At 37.1% G+C, this 25736-nt stretch overlaps 2 protein-coding genes across 5 annotated transcripts in view; one reads left to right on the forward strand and one right to left on the reverse strand.

The window, feature by feature from the left end:
* LOC105465475 (trafficking protein particle complex subunit 3L) overlaps positions 1 to 25736 on the reverse strand; it is a 100562-nt gene that overhangs the window by 67521 nt on the left and 7305 nt on the right. For all 3 annotated transcript variants that reach the window (XM_071096349.1, XM_011713922.2, XM_071096348.1), the window contains exons 2-3: positions 4589 to 4686; positions 1648 to 1747 (exon numbers count right to left, since the gene is read on the reverse strand). In XM_071096349.1, coding sequence (XP_070952450.1) covers positions 1648 to 1747; positions 4589 to 4590 — 102 coding nt within the window. In that variant the 5' untranslated portion in view covers positions 4591 to 4686. The remainder of the gene's footprint in view (positions 1 to 1647; positions 1748 to 4588; positions 4687 to 25736) is intronic.
* CALHM4 (calcium homeostasis modulator family member 4) lies at positions 5100 to 19823 on the forward strand. Of its 2 annotated transcripts, XM_011713919.2 has the most exons (3): positions 5100 to 5158; positions 15532 to 15598; positions 19379 to 19823. In XM_011713919.2, the coding sequence occupies exons 1-3, from the start codon at positions 5100 to 5102 to the stop codon at positions 19763 to 19765; spliced, it is 513 nt and encodes a 170-aa protein (XP_011712221.1). In that variant the 3' UTR covers positions 19766 to 19823. The 2 variants fall into 2 exon arrangements, with proteins under 2 accessions (XP_011712221.1, XP_011712222.1); XM_011713920.3 differs by lacking the exon at positions 5100 to 5158 and having other exon boundaries at positions 14931 to 15598.

Genomic DNA, 25736 nt, shown 5'->3' on the forward strand with positions numbered 1-25736 from the left:
AGACAAAATCTTAAACTTTTCTCTCTTCTTTTTTTTTTTTTTGAAACAAGGTCTCACTCTGTCACGCACGCTGGAGTGCAGTTGAATGATCTCGACTCACTGTAACCTTCACCTCCCAGCCTCAAGTCATCCACCCCTCAGCTTCCTGAGTTGTTAGGACTATAGCTGTGCCGCCACGCCCGGCTAATTTTTGTATTTTTTTGTAGAGATGGGATTTCATCATGTTGGCCAGGCTGGTCTTGATCTCCTGAGCTCAAGTGTTTTGCCCACACTAAGCTAATGGGATGAATTTTGGCAAAGATCAAGAGGGAGTCATTCTCAAACCAATCTAATTATCCTCATATAGAAAGACTGTGTCTTACTAATCAAAGAGCCTAGAGGGCTACCAACTAGAAATGCAACAAAACACAACCATCTGCATTTATATATTACAAGTATTTACTTTCCATTAAAACAGCTGTTATTCTTGTAGTATTGCCCATATAATTAGTTTCATTAAAAAAATGTTTTATTTTATTTTTCAAACTACTGTTTTGGGATCTTACTTATATTCTGACAATATAGAAAGGGACTTTTTTCCTCAACCTGGTTAGTGGTGTGATAAACTCACTGCGCTAAGGTTGGAAGATACTCAGATAACAGTTTCGACCGCATTATCACTAGCCATGAAATAATACAAGTAATAATATCAGTAAATGGAAAAATCTTTCATTTGGATTGTATTTTTTAATGTAGAATTTTTCCCCACATATACTATTATTTACTGTTCATCATATTATTTCTGGAACTTAATTTTCTTATCTGGAAAATAGGGATAGTAACTCCAGTTCTGCCTACTTCAGAGGGTTACTGTGACAATGAAAGACAAAGAGTATGTAAAACTGCATTTAGGCTCAGAAAGCATGATAGTATAGAATGACAGCCATTCATGCACAGAGTCAGTTCAGCCATATATAACAATATTAAGGACTAGGAGAGGAAAAAAAAAATGAGACTGACTTAATTGCTCAGTTGTGTAAACCTGGAGACGTGTATCTTCTGAGTCTCCTACAAATTAACAACACTACATTAATAACCATAGGCCAAGATTTTTTAAATGCTGGCTGAAGATGCATTTTCCAGTTGAATTTCTAATAACAGTGAGCTAATCCTGGATAATTCCTAGTTGTCTTCTATATATCAGGGCTATGAAAGTTCTTAGAACAAATATATTTACAGGAAGTTCTATTTTTCTCTTGGGAAAATACTCTGGGAATGACTAAACAATATTCTCTGATACTACCAAAAACCATCTCCCTCCATGTGCTGAAAATGATCATAGAGAAACTGGTTTGGGGCATGCATGTTGTCAGGTTGCCCTATTGCACTCCCCTTTTGTTTACCTTCTGAAAACGCTTTTCCCACTAGAAGACATACACTCTACACACTCCTGTAGTCAGGAAAATCTATAGTTGCTTAAATGCATCTTTCAGTTCACAGTAGCTTTATCTCTGTGCTGAAATAAAATGCTTTTCAATTAGAATCTCCTTTCTCAGCACCTGACAATGAATGCAGATGGAACCCGTCCAATCTGAGCAGAAAAACCACCAAACTTAAAAATAATCAGAGATTTTCAAGACATATCGACAGAGCTAAAAACATAATTACCTGGGCAATTATGTCCATAATTTCTGAATAACTATGGCATCTTCCCACACAGGATCGAGCCAGAAAGTCTTCTACAAGCCGTGTTCCAATGCCGTAACCCCTGTGGATGAAGGAAAGAGTGTGGTCTGAAAATTCTAAGAAATTAGTGAAGTCTATCAGTTTTTAAGAAGGGATTTGTGTGTTTAGCACTTGTGCAAGAGAATCACAAATCATACCAAATATGAAGAGTCAAAATGGCTTTTGGCCGTGGGCTTCTTATTCGTCCCACAGACCACAGAAGCAGAGAGGAACACACCGAGGAAATATTAACTGGTCTCCTACAAGCAGAATAGTCTGCCTAGAATCAAGACTGGCCCAAACTTGACAATGTAAATTAAAATTAAGGAAGGCTGGTGTCTGTAGCCTAATGTTTCTCAGTGGCAACTAATTTTCTCATCATTAGCTATGATGGAAATCAAATGAGAGTCTAGCTAAAGTGTCTGCTACATATGTGATACCCGGATGCTCGCTCTTCTCTTAGCATTGTTATCAGGGTAGAAGGGCAGGCATTTCCAGGATGAGCTCTGGAAGGAGGGGAAGAAAGGAACAGAACAAATTTTTGTTGTCAGTGAAAGTTTCGGCAACTTCAGACTCTGAAGTTTACTAAGAAAAAAAACCTCGTTTTTCATTCCAGGGAAACAAACTATGGGACTTGGGGGAAGGTATTGTATTATCTCCACCCCAAGAAAATAGCTCTAGTAGTGCCTGAAGTACAATTTTGAGAACCTTCGATTGAGATGTGATTATACACACACTGAATATGTAGCTAAGGTGGCTGAGCACACACTTTCAACAAGATAAACTGAAAAACGACTAAATTTCCCAAAAGGATACAAAGAAAGGTCAGAGTCTCTGTCTTATAAGAACATGCAATCTAGCTGAGAAAATGTGACCTTCAAGTGGAAATCAAATGGAACACTGTTTTTGCCAAACCTCTATCACAAAATTGGTCTTTTAATTTCACAGCCACATGTACATAGACAAGTGAAACGATTTCCAGTGGAGCCACAAAACGCCCAATGAGACACCAGTGTTCAGAGGCAATGATTACTCCAGAGGCTCTAAAAAGAGATGAAATGTTTGGTGACTAGGTGGTTGGAGGGAGACAGATTTGATGTGAGAGTGCTTATGAATTCAATGAATCTTGTGAGATATCCTATTTATATTTCTGAGTGGATAGAAATATTCAGTTTAGCTTCCTTGACTTTAGAGAAAAATGGTTTATAATTTCAGCCAAGAAGCTCACGCTGCAAAGACTTTTAACAATCAACATGTCTACTCTACAGAAATAGTTGTATCAGGATTAAAAAATATTTCCAGTGTTTTCTAATTATCACTTTGCATATCCATAGCTCAGCAACTGGGAATAGTGGTCAGAAGCCAAAACGTTAATGAGCTGTGCTATATCTACACATGTTGCTTTGGTCAAAGGGTATGTTTCTGCGAACTAGATATTTTATAAATTAAAAATGTAAGAGGCTCTCAGCAGAAGCTATTAAGGAAATCTAAATGTGAATTTTTTTCTTAAGGAAACATCTTTCTGCCGCTTCTCAAAAATTTATTCTTTAATATTTCATTCATGTTTGTTAAATGTATACTCAATTAGCTAACCGAAGGTATTTTTTTAGTCAAATAAGTGAGCTTTTTTATTATTCACAGCTTTTTCACAAAACAATGCAAGTTTAACGTAAGTCAAATAAAATGAAGTAATTTCTGGAAATGCTATGTCAGATATTTAAGTGTGACCTTAGTGTAAAATAACCTTAACATTCCTCACAGCTATAGACAGTTCAGCTAACAAAGTGACCGAGAAATCTATAGGTGGACAGTTGGACAGTTCTCTTCTTTGTGAATGCCCTTGACTAATTAAGTAGAAATGCAAAAAAAAAAAAAAAAAAAAAAAAAAAAAGCATATGTACAAAATAAATTAGAACTTTTTAAAAAGAAAAATAATATGCATACAGAAAGAAGAAAAATGAGAGTTTTTAAAAAAGATTTTCAATCTTTATGTTGTCTTTTTCTGTATTTCAACTGAAAATACAATGAACCCTTTTAAAAAGCTCTAAAATGTTAGACTAAATTTCCCCTTCAATCTGCCTAGATAAATCTTCTAACAAGTACATATTTTCCAGTCTTTCCTCTGTTAGAGTCCTCTTTAGAGTTTATAATTAAGAAGCTCAAAAACCATTGACAGATGTTTTATTGTTTGGCAATCATCTGATGATCACATAGTCATTCAGAGAAAATCAAAAGGTAGAATTTGTGCAGGAGGAATCTCCAATAATAAAGACAAAGAGAATGGGTCTCATTTAAAAAGGAAGAAGTGAGTTTTTCTACCTAATGTGTTTTTAAGAAAAGCATAGTAAGGATTAAAAAACATTCAAACAATAAAAATGCTATCTCAAACAATAAACTCTCCCTTTAATTCATAATTCCCATTTTCTCCATCTTCCCCTTAGGAAACTACCATTATGAGTTTATTGCATATCTTTCAATAGATGGTCTGTGCTTGTGTAAGCATATATTTATATTGGAAGGAGTTGTGTTAGAACAAAAGACTTCTGAAAAGAATAAAATTTGATGTTCCCTCATGTTGTTAATAGAACAATTTCAATTTTACCACATATTTTGCTTATAAGCAACTCTTCAGTCACTTAAATGATTTCTAACTAAAGAGAAAACATCCCACACTTGATATTTGTAGGAAAAAATTCCTTCCTATTACTTTATTCTATCAACCCAAATGGCACTTGTAAGAAATTATGTTCAGCTTTCAGATGTGATTAATTGAGATAGAAGAACCGCTGGTGAAATGAAGCAAGGGAAGTCATCAGAGGCAGCAAGAATGCAGGTGATGTAAGAAACAACAGACATTCAAGAAGAATGAAGGACTTCCACTTACATTTTATCTAAATATTGGTTCACATCTTCATCTTTCTCATAATCCTTACACAGCTGGGCAACCAGAGCTCCATAGGTAAGGACAAAGAGATCTTTATTCTGGAGAAAAAGGGGTAGTTTCTTGTTACAGGCAAGTTATGACAGTATACTACTGTATTTCTTTTTTTTACAAAATCTGGTTTGAAGTAGCCTTAGAGGTCATCTGTACAATTTTTCCTTCCTCCTATTATTGCAACAATTCGCACTTTTGAAAACAAATTATATTAACATTTGGATACATTGATGTGGGGTGGGGGAGAGACAGCCGTTAAATGAAATGAATTTCTCAACATGAGAACATCCTTCTATGCATTTGCTTACATGATAACTTGCAATGTATTTTCATGGAGGACAGTTTTTTAAAAATACTAATTTCTAACATAAATTTCTGTTTTTCTAAAATATATGCCAGCCATGTTTTCAGTCGGAAGGAAGAATTGGATAAGACTTCTCAGGAGTCTGCACAATCCCTAATGGCTCCCGGATCTGCCAAGGAGACCTTCAGGATAAACCCAAATGTAGCAGCAAATTTGTTGAGTTTCTTTTCTTTTTACTTAGAGAAAAAAGGGGAAAGTGATATTTCCTTATAGATCTCCAAAATATGTCCCATTTTTAGAGTAAATTATAAATGAAAACTAAAGCTTAAGACAATTTAGGTTTGACTTAGGATTCTTCCAAGAACCTAATAATAAATCACAAGAAATGCTGGTAAATTATCAATGAAAAGTCTGCCTAACATATAAGAGCCACAGCAGAAGACAAAGTGCTGCCATATACTAATGCTACAGCATAAAGATAAACAAAGGTGAAGGAGAGAGAGAGAGAGAGAGAGAGAATGAGATTGTTGTAACTACCAGTAAAACAAAAGAATCTGAAAAAAATAAAAGTAAAAAAAAATTATACCCTACCTACATGCCATGGTCCCAAAATTGTGTCCATTTATAATTAAGGCCAAACTGAAATAATGGAATTTCTTCTCTGTCCCTGATGGGTGGGCACTATTATATATTGAAACCTATTTTATTTCCAGCTGAGTTTCTGGTTCAGTACCCATAAAGGCCAGCTTTCTCTATTCTGCTTCATGGCCAAGGACTGTACCTTGAACTGCCTGTTCAGCTGGGTCTCAAATCCATACCACAGATGCTAGGAAAGGTCAACATAAGTTTATCTTCATAGTTTTTAAAACAATAAAAATAATCATGTGAATATCTGAGAGAACATCATTAACTATTTCAGTAGGTTATGAATGTATCAGGATAAAAATACATTTTAACTGCGTTATAAAATCAAGTGATTTTGGTATAATAGGAAGTATGTATCATTTATCTTTAGCACTTGAGAGTCCCACAGGAAAATAAATCAAGATACCAGAATGCCAGAGGAGGTATCCGCAGGCATTTCAAACTGAAGTATGCCAGTTAGTCACTACAATTCTAAACACCAAGTCTGAAATTACTTAATCATATCAAATGCCCGTCAGTCTCCTGAAATAATTAACAGAATTTTAAAGTTAACAATGAGTTTTTGTATCTGTAGCTTCTGAATGGCTAAAACTAAGAGAGTATTAAAGAATGTTATTTAAAACTAATCTGCAAAAAAGTAAGGTTTATAAATAACTCTTAACCTGGAATATATAGAAAGGATAATATTACATACCAAGTTACAATAAGACTAGGAAACATTTTTAAAGGCAATCCTTTTTTGATGACCTATTTCTATTCAGTTTTACACATAATCAACTATATATGTAAATGTACACACATATATATACACATATATATACCTGTATACACATACATATATATATATATAAAAATTCCTATTTCCTGAAGTATGAAATACAAAAAATTGCTAATATTTTCATATCTTCTGTCAGAGGCAAAAAAAAATTGACACTCGTATGGATATAATTAGTCAGAAAAGAAGACCTTAAAGTCTGTATAAAGAATTGATTATTCTTTATGTGGGAGATAATCATAATTATTCCTGGATGTGGCATTTATGATTCACCTCGCTGAACACTCTCTTTCCTCCACTAAAAATTCTTGTAGCATCACTTTTTAAAATAAATCAGAAATCACTCAAGAAAACATTTTCTCTGAAGTAGAAAAAATCTCTTTGTAGAAAGATCTTACTATTTTATGGTATTCTGGTCTTCGGTGTGCAGCGTGAGACATAGTGCTTGATAGATGAAGAATGTGATCTTCAATTTATCTTCTTTTGTCTGTTTCTTAAAGGTATATCAGTCCAGGTCTTTTTGTTTTGTTTTTGTAAGCTCTTCCTTGCTTTGAGACAGGAGTGCTACTTCTGCACTCTACTGCTTTTGCTCTTTGCTGAACATAACAACAGGATTTTCTTATAGCCACGTAACTTACCATGGATCAAATAACTGCTTCATTTGTAAGGATGAATTGTAATCTAGAGCCATAAAAGCTGATAATGTGAAGTCAGACCTGAAGCACTGAGACACAAAAAATTCTTTAGCCCAAGGGAGTTCAAGAGTGGTGTTTTGTTCTCATGCCAATACATTGTTTTAAAATCATAAACAGAAACCTTTGCAATCCAAGATAGATCTAAATGTTAGCATTATTCAGTCTTGGATTGATTGTTGTAAGAATTAGAGAGACAAGATCAGCAATCTGTAGGTAATAAATCCTGAGTTCAAACCTGATCCCTTAATTACACCAATGGTTATCATATTGTCCCCAAAACCATAGATCCCTATCTTGTGTGATTGCAGTATTGAAATATATCTGGTAACCTTTTTTTCTTTTCATTAGCAGCAATCAACAACATTAAGGAGTGATAGGACGGGCAATATTTTCTTACAAAACTGTTGTTCAAAATGGGTGCTCTACAGTATAATAAAGTATAATGATCTGGTAGAGGAAGTAAGCCCTTAGCTTTCTTTTGAGAGTTCTGGAGACGTTAGCTATTGAAGGCTCTCTTTATTTATGCAGAAATACTTAAAGTTCAAATAAAAAATCCTTTCACCTTGACAACTGCAGGGTGCAGAGGAAGATCAAAATCTTTCCAGAAACAGAAGCGGAAAATTCAGTTTAGGAAAGTAGTTTTCTACTACTTATAGTTTGAGTCCATTCGTCCTATTTGTTCTGGCAAATTCTTGCTATAAAGGGACAGACTCAAGAATACTTTGAAGAAAAGTGTGGTGTAGTTGAAAGAACCTAGGAGGACTTGGAAGGCTCAGGCTGTTGCAGCCCTACCATTTATTGGCTGTGTGGCCTCGGGCAAGCCATTTTATTGCTCTATGGCTCAGTTTCCACATTTGCAAAATGGCAACAATATCACCCACCTCACAGAATAATTGTGAGAATCAAAGACACAGGTGTGCCGTAAAACACATTAAATGCACTATATAAAGACTAGTTACGATAGGTTATTCTTGTAGTTGGATAAATTGAACGGAATTTTACAATATCTACGGTATTTCCATGACTGCATATGTTCTATGACAGTATGATCTCAGGAAAATTAATTTCACTTGGTTGTGGGGTAGGGGTGGAGAGTTTTTTAGTAGCGATTAATAGCAACTTATATGTATATCAAATTTACAGTTTACAACATGGTTTGCATTCTCTTTATCTCATTTTAATTCAAATACAATCTATGAAATATTACTGTAATTGTGGCCATTTTACAGGATAAGAATCTAAAAGTAGAGAGGTTGAGAAATGTGTTCAAGGTTATCTGGATGTTGGCAACAAGAAGGGATTTGGACTAAATTTGATGATTCCAAATCAGATATATTTGGTACTGCACACACTCTAATTATGTTAGAGCAAACTATTTTAGAGACGACTCACAAAGCTTACTAAGGTTCAGTGACAGCATGTTGCTGGGTCAATTTGTGGGCAATCCTGAGTTCTGAGTTAGATACTGCAGAGAATAACATAGAAAGGGCCTGTGTGCTTGCTGCGAGGTGATGGCAGTACTGGAATCAATTTCACCAAACTCTAATGGCTGTGGTATGGTCACATTAGGGCCATCGGGAGAATTCAGGATGTCATTGGGTGTATTAGAAAAAGCCAGCTTGTATTTCAGACTGACATGGTTCACCTTTGCCCCATGACCTTCCAGTCAAGACACAGAGCTTGAGGAAGGAGCAGAGACCCTGCCAGGTGCTACTGTACAAAGCACAACCTGCACGACCACAGCTGTACTCACTATCACAGGGAACACTGGTTTACTGGTTTTCAGACTATGAAGCCTACTATTCTTCAGCATCTCTTAGGATGCCAGTGAGCCCTGTGTTCCACAGACTCCTTTTTTAATGTAAAAGCACTCCTCTCTTAAATAGAAGAAAGCACAGAGATGATGTTTCAAGCAGGTACATGATCTATAATGTCTGCCCTGGCAGCCAACTACGAAAGATATTTATTCAAGATATTATTTCAAGATAATGCATAAGCAAAGTTTTTCGTGTTTTACTAAGAGTTCTTTAGTCTTGTTAGGACTAAATTTGGAACTGGGGTTAGGAGAAAGACGCATTCTTCAGTCTAGTCAAACTGCACTGCAGTCAACCAACCCAAGGAAATGGTGAATTGTGCTACGCTCCTAGGCTGGTCCTTTGGGAATACGTGGGCAGCAGAGTAGACACTTGGGAAGGTGCTAATAAAGGAGGACATCCACTGATCTGTGGGTTGTATGATCACCCACAAACTATCAGAGAAGACAAAGGTCTGAATGTCCCTAAAACTTACGTGTTTAAACTTAATGCCCATAGTGGCAGTTTTAAGAGTTGGGGCCTTTGCGGAAATGATTAGGTCATGAAGGCTCTGCCCTCGTGAATGAATTAGTACCTTATCAAAGGGCTGGAAGGAAATAGCTTAGACTTTTGTTGCTTTTCTGCTATGTGAGGATATAGCAACAAGGTGCCATCTTGGAAGCAGAGAAGAGCCCTTGCCAGAAAACAATGCCAGCACCTTGATCTTGTACTTCCCAACCTCCAGACCTGTAAGAAATAAATTTCTGGTGTTCACTAGTCTGAAGTATTATAACATCACAAAAGAACTGAGAAAATTGATTACTCATGAATGTAATCATTCACAGTCATTGACAAGTTACACATTGGCACTGCAGATGAAGTGATTAGTTCTTTCAACAGTAAGCAATAGTAAAACTTGGGAATTTATCATCTACAAACTCCTTTACAGCAAGAATTTTACAATCCAATAATGACATCTAATCAATCAATGCTCCATCCTTTCCTACATAATTCCCTGAAAGAATGGTCTACAGTTTCCTTCTCTACTTCCTTACTCCCCATATACAGATGCTCCTCAATTTGTGATAGGGTTATATCCCGATAAACCAATCAGAACTCAGAATGCATTTAATATACCTCACGTACCGAGCAACACAGCTTAAGTTAGCCTTCCTTAACATGCTCAGAACACTTACATTAGCCTACAGCTGAGCAAAATCATCTAACAGAAAGCCTATTTCATAATAAAGTATTGAATATGTCATGTAATTTATTGAATACAGAACTGACAATAAAAAAACAGATTGGTTGTATGCATGTTTGATGTAGGGTTTCTACTGAATGTATATCGCCTTCACACAATTGTAAGGTGGGGACCATCTATACTTTAATTAAGTTGATTTTTAAATATAAAATTATAAACACAAGGAGACCGAACATGGTGGTGCATGTCTGTAATCCCAACGCTTTGGGAGACCGAGGTTGGTGGATCATCTGAGGTCAGGAGTTCGAGACCCTGGCCGACATGGCGAAACTCCATCTCTACTAAAAATACAAAAAAAAAATTAGCCAGGCGTGGTGAAGGGCACCTGTAATCCTAGCTACTTGGGAGGCTGAGGCAAGGGAATCAGTTGAACCTGGGAAGCGGAGGTTGCAGTGAGCTGAGATGGTGCCACTGCACTTCATCCCGGGTGACAGAGTGAGACTCTGTCTCAAAATGTATATATATGTAAAAAATAAAAATTAAATTATAAGCCTAAGGAAAGATGTGGTATTTACTATTAAGCTTTACTAAACATGTTGCTATATACACTTCAGGCTTTGCTTTTTAAAATTTTTGTGTTGATACATGATATTTATGAGGTACATGGATAGAATATACAATGATCAAGTTAGGGCATTTAGGGTATCCATCATCTTGAGTATTTATCATTTCTATGTGTTGAGAACATTTCAAGACCTCTTTTCTGTTTTGAAATGTAAATACATTACATATTATTTATATACATATATATAAATCTCAGACAAAACTTGCTAAGTTTGTTCTTTGTACATTTTATATATTTTCTGATATTTACTTGATTGATTCATTTCTGATAAAAGCATATTAAAAATATCTCTCCAACCAGACATGGTAACTCAGGCCTGTAATCCCAGCACTTTGGGAGGCCAAGGTGGGCAGATCACCTGAGGTCAGGAGTTCGAGACCAGCCTGGCTAACATGGTGAAACTCGGTTTCTACTAAAAATACAAAAAATTAGCCGGGCATGGTGGCACATGCCTGTAATCCCAGCTACTCGGGAGGCTGAAGCAGGAGAATTGCTTGAACCTTGGAGGCAGAGGTTGCAGTGAGCCGAGATCGTGCCATTGAACTCCATCCTGGACGACAAGAGCGAAACTCCATCATATATATACACACACACACATATATATCCATAATTGTAAGAATTTTTCTTTATAATTTGATTAGTTATTGCTTTATATATTTCAAAGTTATGCAGTCACAGACACACAAGTTGACAATTGCCAAAATTATTCCTTTTGACACTTTTTAGTTAAGTTTTGCCTTCTGTTAATATTATTGCTCCCATTGATATATATTTCAGTACCTTCATTTTCAAGCATTGTGGTACAGTTTTGAGAGTATCACTTGTAAGCAGCATGACTCTATTTTCCAGTGACTTTGTAGGTAAGTTTAATCTAGCTCTGGAATAGTGGTTAAAAGCATGTGTCAGACCACCTGAGTCCCAATCCTGGCGCTTCTGCTCATCTGTGTGTGATGGGCGGAAGGGCCACGTCAATTTTCCTGGGTAATCTCTCCACACCTTAGTCCTCTTATCTGTAAAAACATTGAGGATATTAGTATCTCATCATAGGGTTATTGTAGGAACTAAATAACATAAAGTTCTTAGAGCAGTAACTAGTGTCCGTGATTGTTAGCTGTTGAAAAAAATTTTTTGTTGTGATTATGGATATATTTAGTCCCATTTCTACCATTATTTTCTGTTTTCTCTTTACCAGCCTCTTTCCATTGTTTACTCTCTCCTTTCTTGTCAATATTCTCTTTGTATTTCCTCTTTTTTGAATGATCTATGCGTTGGATTTCTATTCTTTTAGTGATTACACTTATACCCCGGAAGCCACCAAATAAATCAATGTAATTAACATTTCCATCATCCCTGTTCTAGTTGAGTTTTCTCAGATTCTGTATTTGTCTATTCGGCATCCATTAATTACAAGGTCAAATAATGGCCAAGTTGCTTACATCACCCCTGTGATCAAAGCCCATAATCTGAACCACTTCCTTATCTAATTTTCATTTACCAAGCCAATATTTATCCTCCCTTAAATAAACTATGGCCAGGTCACAGGCAATATCCCAGGTCACAGGGATAGCCTCTGTGCCCCAAGGCCAATCAGAATTGTTTAAGTGAGCCAACCCTAAGTGTCTTCCCTGACCTCCCTTGCCTTTTCCACACAGTGCCCAATAGAGGCTCTAGCTAGGCTTTCCCTGCCACCTCTTGTCCCCTGACCAAACCTGATGTGCCCCCATGATCTTATGTGGCAATAAATTATTTAAATGGCATTGGCCTCTTTGTGTTGTCACTCAGTCACCTCCTTAAATTAAAATTCCGCGGCACAAGTTGATACAACCCCAGAATTACAAAGGGATATTTCTCATATTCCTTTATAATCCCTCTCTTCTTATCCCTACTTCCAGACTTCCTAGGCAAGCACTGGTCTGTTTTCTGTCGGTATAGATTAATTTACATTTCCTAAAATTTTACATTAAAAGAATCATACACTATGTACTTTTCCTGAATTATTTCATCCAGAAAATTATTTCTGAATTCATTCATGTTACTAATATATATTAGGTTGGCACAAATGTAATTGTGGTTTTTGCCGTTACTTTCAATCGTTTTATCCTTTTTTTTTTTTTTTTTTTTTTTTTTTTTTTGCTGAGTAGTATTCCTTTGTATGAATGTATAATACTTTGTTGATTCATTCCTTTGTTGATGAATATTTGGGTTGTTTCCAGCTTTTGGCTATTCTAAATAGGGTTGCTATGGACATTCATGTGCAAGTTTTCATGTGGACATGTGCTTTCATTTCTCTTGTGTAAGTAACTAGGAGACAAGTGCTTATGTTATATGGCAGATGTATGGCTACCTTTTAAATAAAATGACAATTTTCCAAATTGTTTACTCCATTTCACATTCCCACCATGAGTATATGAGAATTTCAGTTGCTCTGCCTCCTTGCCAACATTTGGTATGGCTAGTCTTTTTATATTAGACATTTTAGTAGATATGTAGTGACATCTTATTATAATAATATATTGCTTTAGTTGTTACTTTTGAAATAAAAATTAGTTATTTCTGAAGTGAATGGACTTTTAAAAGATTATACTTGTGCCCATCATTATTTTTTGCTCCTGTGTCTCTCCTCAGGGCTCATTTTTCTTTTTGCTGTAATATATCCTTTAGTAACCCTCCTAATGAGGTTCTGTGGATGGTAAATTCCCTTAGCCTTGATGTGTCCTTATTTTGCTCAGTCTTGAATGATAGTTTGGCTGGTATTAAGCACTCTGAAGATAATGTCTTCTGGTCTTTACTGTTACTGATGAGAAGTCTGCTGTCAGTCATTGCCCTTCTTTTGTAGGTTATCTGTTTTTTTCTTTCTGATAGTTTTAAAGAATCTCTTTATTTTTCACATTCTGCAGTTTTACTCTGTGTTTAGTTGTGCATTTATTTTTCTGTATATTGCTCAGAATACCCAACATTCTTCGGATATAAGAACTTTTCTTTGATTCTGCAAAGTTCTCAGTTATTTCTTCTTCAAATATTGCCTTTCTATTCCTTCCTTTTTTCTTCCAGAACTCCTACTAGACATATTGTATAGTTGCTTAACTGTTTTCAAAAATAATTATTTTATTTCTTTGTTTGTTTATACTGCATTTTGGGTGAATTTCTCAGTACTACCTTTCCATTCACTAATTATGTGTTTAACCATGTTCAGTTAAAAGTTTATTTGAGAAGAGAAATGTATATCATATTCACTTTGTATAAACCCAGTCAAACCTATTTCGGTGCCCTTTATATTGAAATTCTATAATAAATATTTACTGGTTAAATACACAAAGAAAACATCTTACATCTTACTTTTTGTTTTCAGATATATAACTTTATTAAAAACCAAATATCGGCCAGGTGTGGTGTCTCACACCTGTAATCCCAGCCTTTGGGAGGCCAAGGTGGGCAGATCACGAGGTCAGGAGATCGAGACCATCCTGGCTAACACGGTGAAACCCCGTCTCTACTAAAAATACAAAAAAATTAGCTGGGTGAGGTGGCAGGCGCCTGTAATCCCAGCTACTCGGGAGGCTGAGGCAGGAGAATGGTGTGAACCCTGGGAGGCGGAGCTTGCAGTGAGCCGAAATCGGGCCACTGCACTCCAGCCTCGGCAACAGAGCAAGACTCTGTCTCAAAAAAAAAAAATCATATTTTCATATAACAAAAAGATACCAATAAGCAAATCTGCAACTTAAAATTTTAAGCAGCACATAGCAATATTCTGTGAATGCAAGCAGATTTAAAATTTTTATGCAAAGTTAGAATATTTTGTTGTGATTTGGCTTTAGGGGCATCTAGCCTTGTTCTTTCCTTCGGGAAATCTTTTGAGCTCTTCTAGCAGAACCCTTAGGAACATTCCAGCCAGCCCTAAATTTTGGATTGCTCTAGTATTTAATAATTTCCATTAATAATTTTATGATAATTTTATGGTGACAAGATGCTGGTCTAGTACAAGGTTAAGAATGTCTCGTTTTGCTTTCAATGCTCTATTTGCTGGTGCTCAGCATTTTGTGTCATACAAAGCAGCACACAGAAAGATGGAGGCAGCCTGCTTTCTAAGCGAGCCTCCTTTTTAATTATAGTAAAAAAAAGAAATTCCTCCCTTCACTCATACCTAAAGGAGCTTGCTCTCAATTTCTTTCAGCTGTAATCAATCTGAGCTCAGCGTTTTCAAAGTACACAAGGAAAGATGCTAGAATCCTTTAAACATGTAAGGATGTTGGATCACTTGACACAACCAGTTAAACAAGTAAGATCCCATAAAATGGTTATAGCTGGCGGAGTCTAATGATCAGAAAGGGCCACAAGCTGATTTGTGTAAGAGCTTCCCACGATGGGCCCAACTCTCAACAGTATTGTGTCTTCTCTGCAGAGAAATGGTATATTTATCAATTCTTTAATTGCAGCTTTGACTGCTGGTGGGCAACAGCTCTTCTCCTCTTCCACATTCAGCTGTCCTTGTCAGGTTGGAAAAAATTTCTATTATGGTTCTGCTTTTCTTGTCATTCCTGCCTTGATCCTTCTGATTGCTGGCTTTGCTCTGAGAAGCCAAATGTGGACAATTACCGGTGAATACTGCTGCAGCTGTGTCCCTCCATACAGGAGAATCAGCCCCCTAGAGTGCAAGCTGGCTTGCCTTAGGTTCTTCAGCATCACTGGGAGGGCAGTTGTTGCTCCTTTAACCTGGCTGGCGGTGACCCTGCTGACAGGCACGTACTATGAATGTGCAGCAAGTGAATTTGCATCTGTGGACCATTACCCAATATTTGATAATGTCAGTGCCAGCAAACGAGAAGAGATCCTAGCTGGGTTTCCATGTTGCAGATCAGCTCCTTCTGACGTGATCCTAGTAAGAGATGAAATAGCTCTTCTGCACAGATACCAGTCACAGGTAAGTAGATTTTTTTCCCCCTGCTATGTTATCCCATAGAACTATAGTCACTGGAAACATTGCAGATTCCTACTGCTTCTCATATTCTCTGATTATAGAATACAATACTAGATACTGTTCATCAAAGTGAGTTCTACTGAGCGAATATACATAGTTAGCATGTTGGGCTTTGGAGTCAGCAGAACTGAGTTTTAGTCTTGCTTTGCCACTTATTAACCTGCAAAACCTTGAGTAAAATGGGGATATTAATGGCACCTACCACATGGGGTTGTTGTGAGGAATACATTTACCAATATATTGGAAGTGTTTGATATGATTTCTAGAATCTATATTAAGAACAATAGATTTTAGATATTATAATGAATATTATTGCTATATTAGTAAATCCCATCTTCTGTATATATATTCTTAAATATGCATTCTTTTTTTTTTTTTTTTTTTTTTTTTTGAGACAGAGTCTCGCTCTATCGCCCAGGCTGGAGTGCAGTGGCCAGATCTCAGCTCACTGCAAGCTCCGCCTCCCGGGTTTACGCCATTCTCCTGCCTCAGCCTCCCGAGTAGCTGGGACTACAGGCGCCCGCCACCTCGCCCGGCTAGTTTTTTGTATTTTTTTAGTAGAGACGGGGTTTCACCGTGTTAGCCAGGATGGTCTCAATCTCCTGACCTTGTGATCCGCCCGTCTCGGCCTCCCAAAGTGCTGGGATTACAGGCTTGAGCCACCGCGCCCGGCCTTTAAATATGCATTCTAATGTATTACTATCTCATCTAAAATTATAGGAAGCTTAATTATAATGAAAAATAATTCCAGTTGTGATTCTAAATTTGGTGTCTATGGATAGGTTTATGTCAGAAAGTAGAGTGGGGTAGGAAGAAAGCCTGAACCCTACTACATTTATAGGTTAAATTTTTAAAGTGCTATTGTGCATTTTGTCAGTAGAAAGAGTGACATTGGCTGTCATCAATTTCTCCAAGGGATTTGAGGAAAAAACACATTCTGAAACCACTGTCATATAGTAAAAGCATAGCTTTTTAAAACTACTTATTGCAAAGGCATGCATATTTTTTCACTGGTAATCTTAGAGTTACTACATTTTAGAAATGCTAAAGTTATTTAGTCGGGAAAAGCTACCATCAAGACACAGAATATCAAGTTATTGCAATATGGCCCAGTTTTTAAAAAGTTAGAAATACCATTAGATATGCTCTGTCTTAACTTTTAAAATACTAGCCCTAATGCTCAGAGGAGCTATGTAAAAATATGTGAAAATTCAGAAAATCAATAAAGTATAACTTAAAATAATTTTCTTGCTTAAGAAAAGCTAAATTGTAATACGCATTGGTAAGATTTTCTTAAAGTCAAAATAAAATGTGTTATTAAATGCATACACAAATTTCTGTGAAAAGACACTTTTACAGTTCTGAGTACCATTGCCAGTAGGTTGTTTGGTTTTGTGACAACAAAACTTACATTTATTGATGTACTTTTCATATACTGTATAAATATTTCATATCTTAATTCTAGTTCTGATAATATTGAGAGATGGATATTACTACCCCATTTTACAGATAAGTAAATCAAAGCTCAAAAAGTTTATGTAACTTGTATAATTCAGGGCTAATAAACTGGATCAAGATATCCCAAGATCATGCTATTTCCTTTTCACTAGGCCGTCTTCTGTGACTGTCTCAACCTTCAATCACATTTCATTAATATATGTTATTTTTTCAGTTAGATTTTTGTGAGACAAAATAGCCTTAAATTCAATTATCTTCTTTGCCTATGTCCCATTCTAAAGTATCTTCCTGACATTAACTTCACTCCATTTCAATCTACCTTCTAGACATATGCCAAAAATATCTTTCTAAGTGCAAATTGAATGATGAGATCCCTTCCCTACTGCATATGAAGCCCTTCAGTGATTTTCTACTAGCCTAAGAACAAACTCAATTTCTTGGCATAACATGCAAGGCTTCAACATCTTGCCCTTGACCACTTTTACATGACTCCTACGAGCATGTGAGTCCAAATGTCTTGAGGTTCTGCCAACTATTCATGCTATTTTTCTTTACCTTCTTAGAACTCGCTTTACCTTCTTTCATCTGGTGAACTTCTTTTTAATAATCTAGGCTTTTGCATTATCTCCTCTGGGAAGTATTCCCTGATACTCCTTTCCCTTAAGTGAGTTCATTCCATTGTGCTTCCTCGGGTGCTCTGATTACTCATATCAAAAACTATCCCATTGTGTCATATTTCTTGGCTTGCTCATTTGTCTCCCTTTTCAGGCTTAAAAATCACAGAGAAAATGAATGCATCTTTAATTATTCACATCTGAGTTCCCCATAACCAAGCATATGTATTACACACAGGGGAAGGTCAACCTGGAGCTCAGTAAATGATTGTTTATAGATTAATGGGCATCTGGGATGGTTTTTCCTCCGCCATGCTGGCCTCTGTTTAGTTAAATGGTAATAAATATCACTTTGTAGGTTTTAACCTCCATAGAGTACAACTATCCCACTGTGCATACACTGGAAACTCCAGGCCTGTTGATAAATCATAAGATGCAGAAGAGGCCTTCAATACCCAGACTGTGACTGCATACTGCTACCATCCCCAAATATGTGGAACTTACCTCTCTCACTTAACATAAGAAGTGCAAAATATTGAAAACAGTAAAATGAAAAGAAAAAAAAAAGATTCTAAGAATAAAAAACAGCCATTTGAGTCAATCTTTAAAAGCCAACTCTAAATAGTCTCAAAAACTAGTTCATTTTCCTTTTAAAGTATGTTTCAAAGACACATAATGAAACTGGTCAGCAAATGATTATTTGAGGACAAGGGAAATGAAAAGGAAAACAATAATGTACTACATGGCACAGTGACTATGCTATTTATTTTTTTTTGTCTTTTTTTTTTTTTTTTTTTTGAGATGGAGTCTCTCTCTGTCACCAGAGCATTTTTATGGCATGATCTGGGTTCACTGCAACCTCTGCCTTCTGGGTTCAAGCAGTTCTCGTGCCTCAGCCTCCTGAGTGCCTGGAATTACAGGCATGTGCCACCATGCCCGACTAATTTTTGTATTTTTAGTAGAGATAGGATTTCACCATGTTGGCCAGGCTGGTCTCGAACTCCTGGCCTCAAGTGATCCACCTGCCTGAACTCCCAAAGTGCTGAGATTACAAGTATGAGCCACCATACCCAGCCAACTATGCTATTTAGAATACATTTAGATACATGAGTCTGTTCACTGACTTGCTTTTTAGCTGCAAAAGAGGAAAGAGCAACTCAGGAAGAAATATCAATGAACACCCGTTGGTACATCATTGAAGACACCTTAGAAGGTTACTATTATTATATATCGTATCATTTTCATCACCATCATTATCAAATATTTATTAAACACTCAAAGAATGCATAGGCCTGTACCTGAGAGTTGAGAAGTAAGGTTGAACTAAAAGCAAAGAAAGGTATGTATCATATGTAAGGTTAATTGGTGGGTTATAGCATCTGTCACTTCAAGGACTGTATTTAGAATCCATTCCAAGTTAACTGGTCAAATTTCTTTGTAACTCAAAAACCAAATTGAAATGGCTGGGCCTATGCCCTCCATGAGATCTATTTCCAAATCATATCATTAAAACGTTGTTGACATATTAAAGATGGGAAAAGCAAATTTTATGCTCATATTTTAGTTTGTAGGAATCCCTCCTCCCATGGCTGTTGCTTGAATATTTGATGTATTGATACTTCCTGTTTTTCTTTTTAATAATGATGTGAAGATGCTGGGTTGGATTTTGATCACCTTGGCAACCATTGCTGTCTTAGTCTCCTGCTGTGTGGCAAGGTGCTGCTCTCCCTTCACCTCTCTGCAACATTGCTACTGGACCAGCCACCTCCAGAATGAGAGAGAGCTCTTTGAACAAGCAGCCGAGCAGCACTCTCGGCTCCTCATCATGCATCGCATAAAGCAGCTATTTGGCTTCATTCCTGGGAGTGAAGATGTCAAACACATCCGCATTCCTTCTTGTCAGGACTGGAAAGATATTTCAGTACCCACTCTTTTATGCATGGGTGATGACTTGCGAGGTCACTATAGCTCCCTTGGAAATAGGGTGGATGAGGATAATGAGGAAGACAGATCAAGAGATATTGAATTAAAACCTTGATTACAGCACCCTTCTCAAGTCAGATTGCTTAGCAGATACTTGGCTTTTATGATCAGGGTGTTTCAAAGTAATCTCTTCATCTTTTTCTTTCTCTTCTGATATTTGTTTATGTAAGTCCATCTCAAATATTATTTCTAAAATCAATTTATTAGATGATTGTGCCAATCTCTCATTTTGAAATTTTGCCAATGGTCTGGTAATGCCTAGAGTGGAATGTGAAGTCACGTGGAAATTTGCATCTTAGTTGTGTTACTTAGTAGCTGTGTGAAAATTAATATTTCTGCGTGCTATTTTGTCATCTGCACATTGTAGCTACCTCCTAGAGTTATTATGAGAATTAAACATGAGAATACAAAGTGTTCAGCACAGTGTCTTTCATCAAAATAGATGCCAATAAATGTTACTTTCTCTCTTTTTCTTTTGCATTCCATGTCTTCTATCACTGTTTTTCCTGCCTCTATTTTCTGGTTTTATCAGTTTCTACCTTTATATAATATCCAGAACTTTTCATAGCCTCCGCCTCTTTCTTCAGACCTAAATATCTGACCTTTTGGGAAGCAGGACAGAAACCCCTTTCTAATCCGGTAACATGTGAGGGAGAAGCCCATGCAGGAAGGTTTTGAGTTATCCTACTACAACCTGGGGACAATGATATATTATTGTATCATTATTAGTATTGTGTTATTTGTAGCACCTCCGTACTAGGAGCATTTTTATGGCCACTACATATAAAGTTTCTTCTAGAAGCTTCTCCACTGTGCTGCACTACAGAGATACCATTTGTACCTTTTCATTACCAAATTGCACCTTTGCCCTCAAATTCCATTTGTGAAACCAAAACTGCAACCTGTACTTGTATATCCATTATCTGTAACTCCAAAAGAGAGTAATTTCTGCCTGACGTTGCTCTGCCTGGCTTTACTAAATGCAGCCTACAGTATCTGGACAATTTTCTAATTTATCTCGATTATTTCTGTGATATATAGTGACTCGTGCCTGATTTTTGCTACATTCACTGAAGCAACTTGCTGATTAGCAAAAACAAGCTATCTGAGGGCTTCTATTTATTTCATTAGTCAAAACAATACTTACGGGACAGTGGACCAACTGCCAATAGTCAATCCAGTTTTCAAGATTCACTTTCAAGGAGACCAAGGAACTTGACTATACTATCTAAAATGCAATCAATTACTTGGTAATCTACTTTTACACAATTATGGAAGGTTCTATTTTGTATAAAGTTCTGGGTCCTTGAACTTAAGAAGAAGAAGCAGAAAATGATTTTTAAAGAAATTGATATGTTTTCAGGTTTTGTTTTGTATTCCAACAAGAGACTGCATATTGTAGTTCTTTGCTGGGAGAACTGTCCTGCCCTCACCATTACTCATCTGTCACCTGACCTAGGAAAAATCAGTCCATCTCCCTGGGGCCTGGACTTTTTTATCTATTCAATAAAAAGGGATGATAATGTTTTACCTCTTGGAAGAAAATAACTGAACTAAATAAGTGCTTAAGGTCTCTTTTACACCAAGTATGATTTTTATGTTTATGTTTATGTATATACAGGTCAACATGCACACAGCTTTCTGAAATGGTAGTAGACCCAGGTTACTTCTCTTGGAAGGAAAATATCCCCAACTCTGAATCTGAGCTTTCTCTGAAGACATTTACTGGCATTCCACTTTTAAAAGAATGTTAATGTACTGACCTTTTTCAAGTCATCAAGGAAAGCCATGACATTACATGAAGGATGTTAAAAATACAAATAGAAGTACGTTGTGGAAGGCAACTAGGGTTCTAGTTTCACTCTGATACAAATGAGCTGTGTAAATATGGAATGTCACTTCCATTTTGTTCCCTAAGGTCTGCTCCAGTTCTAATGCTCCAGTTCTAAAATTCTGTTTCTATATACTTGATAATTTTTTATATCCCTCTGTATTGGAACATACTAGTTAAATGGACACTTTCAACCACGCTCAGAATTAATTTATTAGTTGTCAGGAACTATACCACAGTAAAGACTCTTCAATAAGATTTTCGGTTAACAACAAAATCAAAGAATATTTGAAGTTATAGCATTACATCATCAGAAAGAATATTAATAGTTGTTTATACCCTAATACCAGGAAACTATATCCACTAGCTTCTGAAGCCCTTTCTACATCAAACTCTTTTAGTGCATGATATAAAAATTTTATATTTTGAGCCAGTTAATCATGATCTTCTCCTATAACTTTCTGGCAAAGGATTCTAAGTATTCATTGGCCCTTCTACATGGCTTCAGAATGATTTATAGCATCTATTGAACACTTAAAAGGTAGTACATACCCCTGGGATTTCATCATACAGTACATTATCTCAGATCAAATAAATTGAATTTTTAGTATTTTGGGGGTGGGGGGCTATGGTCTATAGCATTTTTTATTCCACAGCTAGTTAAATGAAACTTTTTCATTATGAACATGGTACTCCTTCCCCTTCATGCTTAATGGATTTATGTAATTACAAAACATATAATTAAAGTAATTATGTGCTAATACTACTTTATATTTTGCTACCAAATGCCTTTGGCTACTACATCAAACCTGGAGCTTGACATATATAAACCTGCTCCTTTCTTAATTTCATTAGCTCCTCCACAGTGCCACCATGACTTAAGTTGCCTCCTTCCCAGGAGACAAATACAAACCAATGTGTAGATGTGTTTTACTCAACTTACTTTGTTTTCCAAAGCTGAATTGTAGAACCTAATTTATACTCTGTCCTTCTCTGTGTCTCTTTTCTCTGTTCTCAGTCTTCCATTCATTTTCTGTACAAATTCTAATGCATGATTGTAATAAACAACAGTGAGATTTTACTAGTTGTTTTCTTGCATTCGGTTTGTAGCACAAAGGGAAATCACATTAATCCTATAAAACTTTGAAGTATCATGGCCAACCAAAGGCCTTCTGAATGCAAGGCTAGGTAGGTCTTTGCTATCTCGAAAACATAAGGTGTGGAAATACAACTTTAACTTCTAAATAGAGTCTATGGAAAATTAGTACCAGTCAATAAAGAACAGATACTGGCAGGCTGAGGAGCATAGACAGCTACACAACTGGCTTCTTCAGCTAGGGGGCGTAAATCCATAAATGTGATGTCTGGACCGAAGAGCAATGAATACAGAGAGGCAAACTGTATTATTCCTGACCTGAATTATTTTTCTGCACTAACAACCAAGTATGATTAAGCTTCTGTAATTTCAGTATACCGGAATTTCAGGAACAAAACAAAAAGCATGAATTTCAAGTATGGTTTCCTCTTCTGCCACCTAGTGGTCAAAACAGGTATCTGCGCCATTTGTGGTGATGGCAGTAGCAGTAAAAATAATATGTAGTGCTCACTGTATGCCAGTTACTTTCAACAAATTATCCTAGTTACACCTTTCGACACAGTGACAAATAGTCACCTATTGACAGTAAGTTGCTGAAATGACATTAAATAACATTAATTCTTTATTAATTCATTCAGTAATTAAGATACAGAGAAGTAATTGAGATACAGAGAAATTAAGCAATGTGCCAAGGGTCACGTAAGAGTTGAAGCCAGAATCCAGCCCTGGATCCTGCACTCTGCAGCACTGTGCTGGAATACAGCAGTGAGGTATGTTATCAATCTTCCAAGGCCTTGTAGGTGTTAGGAGGATATTCCTAATACTTCTGTCAATGAGTAACTGAAACATCCTGGGTTCTGTGTGTTGCCATATCACATAAGCCGCTCTCTTTCCACCTAAATCATACCTGCATACATCAGGGCCCACTTTCAAGGCACTAAGCTTCTTAGCAAAGTCAGCTGTCCACTCTCACTGGGACATCACATTGGACCCAATCTCCCCAACAGCCAGCGGCAATGATTCTATTCGCTGCAGACTGACCACACACCTGCTCTGGAGTCTCAGGTGTTCTCTTTCTCATGCATGGCATAGGCATGGCACTACTGTAATCTGTCCATTTATTTTGGGTAGGCCATAGTTATGAAGTGTCAAAACAGGGATCAGGAAAATACCATCTCCTATCATTTATGTTGTCTTGCACAAGTCAATCTCTCTGGGACTTCAATTTTCCCCTCTACGAGAAAGGAGAGGGTGATTAAATTGCAAAGGTGGTTGATTAAACCATTTTGAATCACAGACCCCTTTGAAGAGCCATTCTGGGGAAGCTGTTTTGAGGACATATCCAGTGCATACACACAGACACCAGCTCACATACCTCAGAGTTCTCAATACTGTCGTAGGCTAAATAATGGCTCCCAGAGGATGTCCGTATCCCTGGAACCTGTGAATGTGACTCAATATGGCAAAAGAGACTTTGCAGATGGATCAAGGTAAGGATTTTGAGATGTGGAGAGATAATCCTGGATTATCTATGTGGGCCCAATGTAATCACGAGGGTGCTTATAAAAGGGTTGCAGGAGGAATCCGAGTCAGAGGGAAGGCAAAGTGACAACAGAAAAGGAGTGTCAAAAAGTGTCAGAGTTATACAGCCTGAGAAAGACTCGATCAGCCATGGCTAGCTTTGAAGATAAGGGGGTCATGAGCTAAGGAATGTGGGCAGTCCCTAGAAACTGAAAAAATCCAGGAAATGGACTCTCTCCAAGAGCCTCCAGAAGGAACACAGCTCTGCTGACACCTTGCTTTTAGCCCACTGAGATCTGTGTCTGACCTGTGCCAGAAAAGTAGTAACTATATACTGTTCTTTTAGTTACAGAACTATAAAGTAATACATTTGCAGTGTTTTAAACCACTAAATTTGTCGTAATTTGTTACAGTGGCAATAGGAAGCTAATATACAAACCAATACACTTCAGGAGCTTATGAACCCACAAGCCTGTTGAATGAGACTCCCTGGATTAAGACCTCTAGGTCATTTCTAACACAAGCAAACTGATTCTATATGTGCTGACATTCTGCCTTGGGCAAAACTATTGCTCCTGGAAAACAAATATATCTATAACATAACATTTTATGAATACAATTCAATGTGCTCTAATATTTTAAAGTGTGCTAAAGTGCAGAAAGACCTGAATATAAACTTTATATGCATTTATAGATGTTTTACCTTAAGCTGCAAATAAACATTTAAATATATTTTTCTTCTGTAGTTGCCAGTTAGTGGCATCAACAGATTTACTATAAATTATTTCATAATGTCGACATATGTTAGCATTTGAAATGTGAGAAAGCAAATGCCAAAGCACAATCAATCAATCTCTGGATCTACATGGTGTTTTGATTTCACAAATTTCATAAATCAGTAATAGGTCGCCTATTATTGATAAGTTTATGCCTGCCATCATTCTTTCATGTTGAAATAACTTGAATTTGGAAAAGCTGCCTGCAAAATAAGCATCTTTAGTCCAATGATGATTTAATAGATCCTATGCTGTCCTGTGAGACAGGTTTATATTGCATGGGGAAGATAATGCAAAAAGCAAAATTCATCCAAGTTATTACCGGCAGAGCTAGAATAATAACTTAATAGGCAATTCAGTACTGCCCGCCATCAGGGAGCCTGATGTTTTGAGCTCCTTCTGGGAAATTGTCTGGGGCTCACTGGCATGGGGTGCCCTGAGCCAGACCAGACTGCGGGGACTCGTTTCTTCCCTTCCCCACATCCCTGCACTCTTCGACCCTCTTCCCACAGTGTGGCATGCCAGGGGTAAGTGCCAACTCCCACACGCAGCCCTGGAGCCAGTGAGGTGGTGGCAGCAGCAGGTCCTTTCCTTGGTGTGCCGCTGCACTGGGCCCAGGGTGGTCTCCACTGTGTGCCGCGGATCAGGCCATCCTCTGGGGTGGTGTGTCTACTACCAGTGCGCTGATGGCTTTGAGGGGTCTTAGATTGCTGTCCTCTCTGGCTTCAGATCAGTGTGGTGAACCTGTGTTCTCTCGGGTTGCTCAAAGACATTCCCTGCACTGAAATGGAACTATTTATCT

This window comes from Macaca nemestrina, chromosome 5 (genome assembly GCF_043159975.1).
Source record: "Macaca nemestrina isolate mMacNem1 chromosome 5, mMacNem.hap1, whole genome shotgun sequence".
Taxonomy (NCBI): domain Eukaryota; kingdom Metazoa; phylum Chordata; class Mammalia; order Primates; family Cercopithecidae; genus Macaca; species Macaca nemestrina.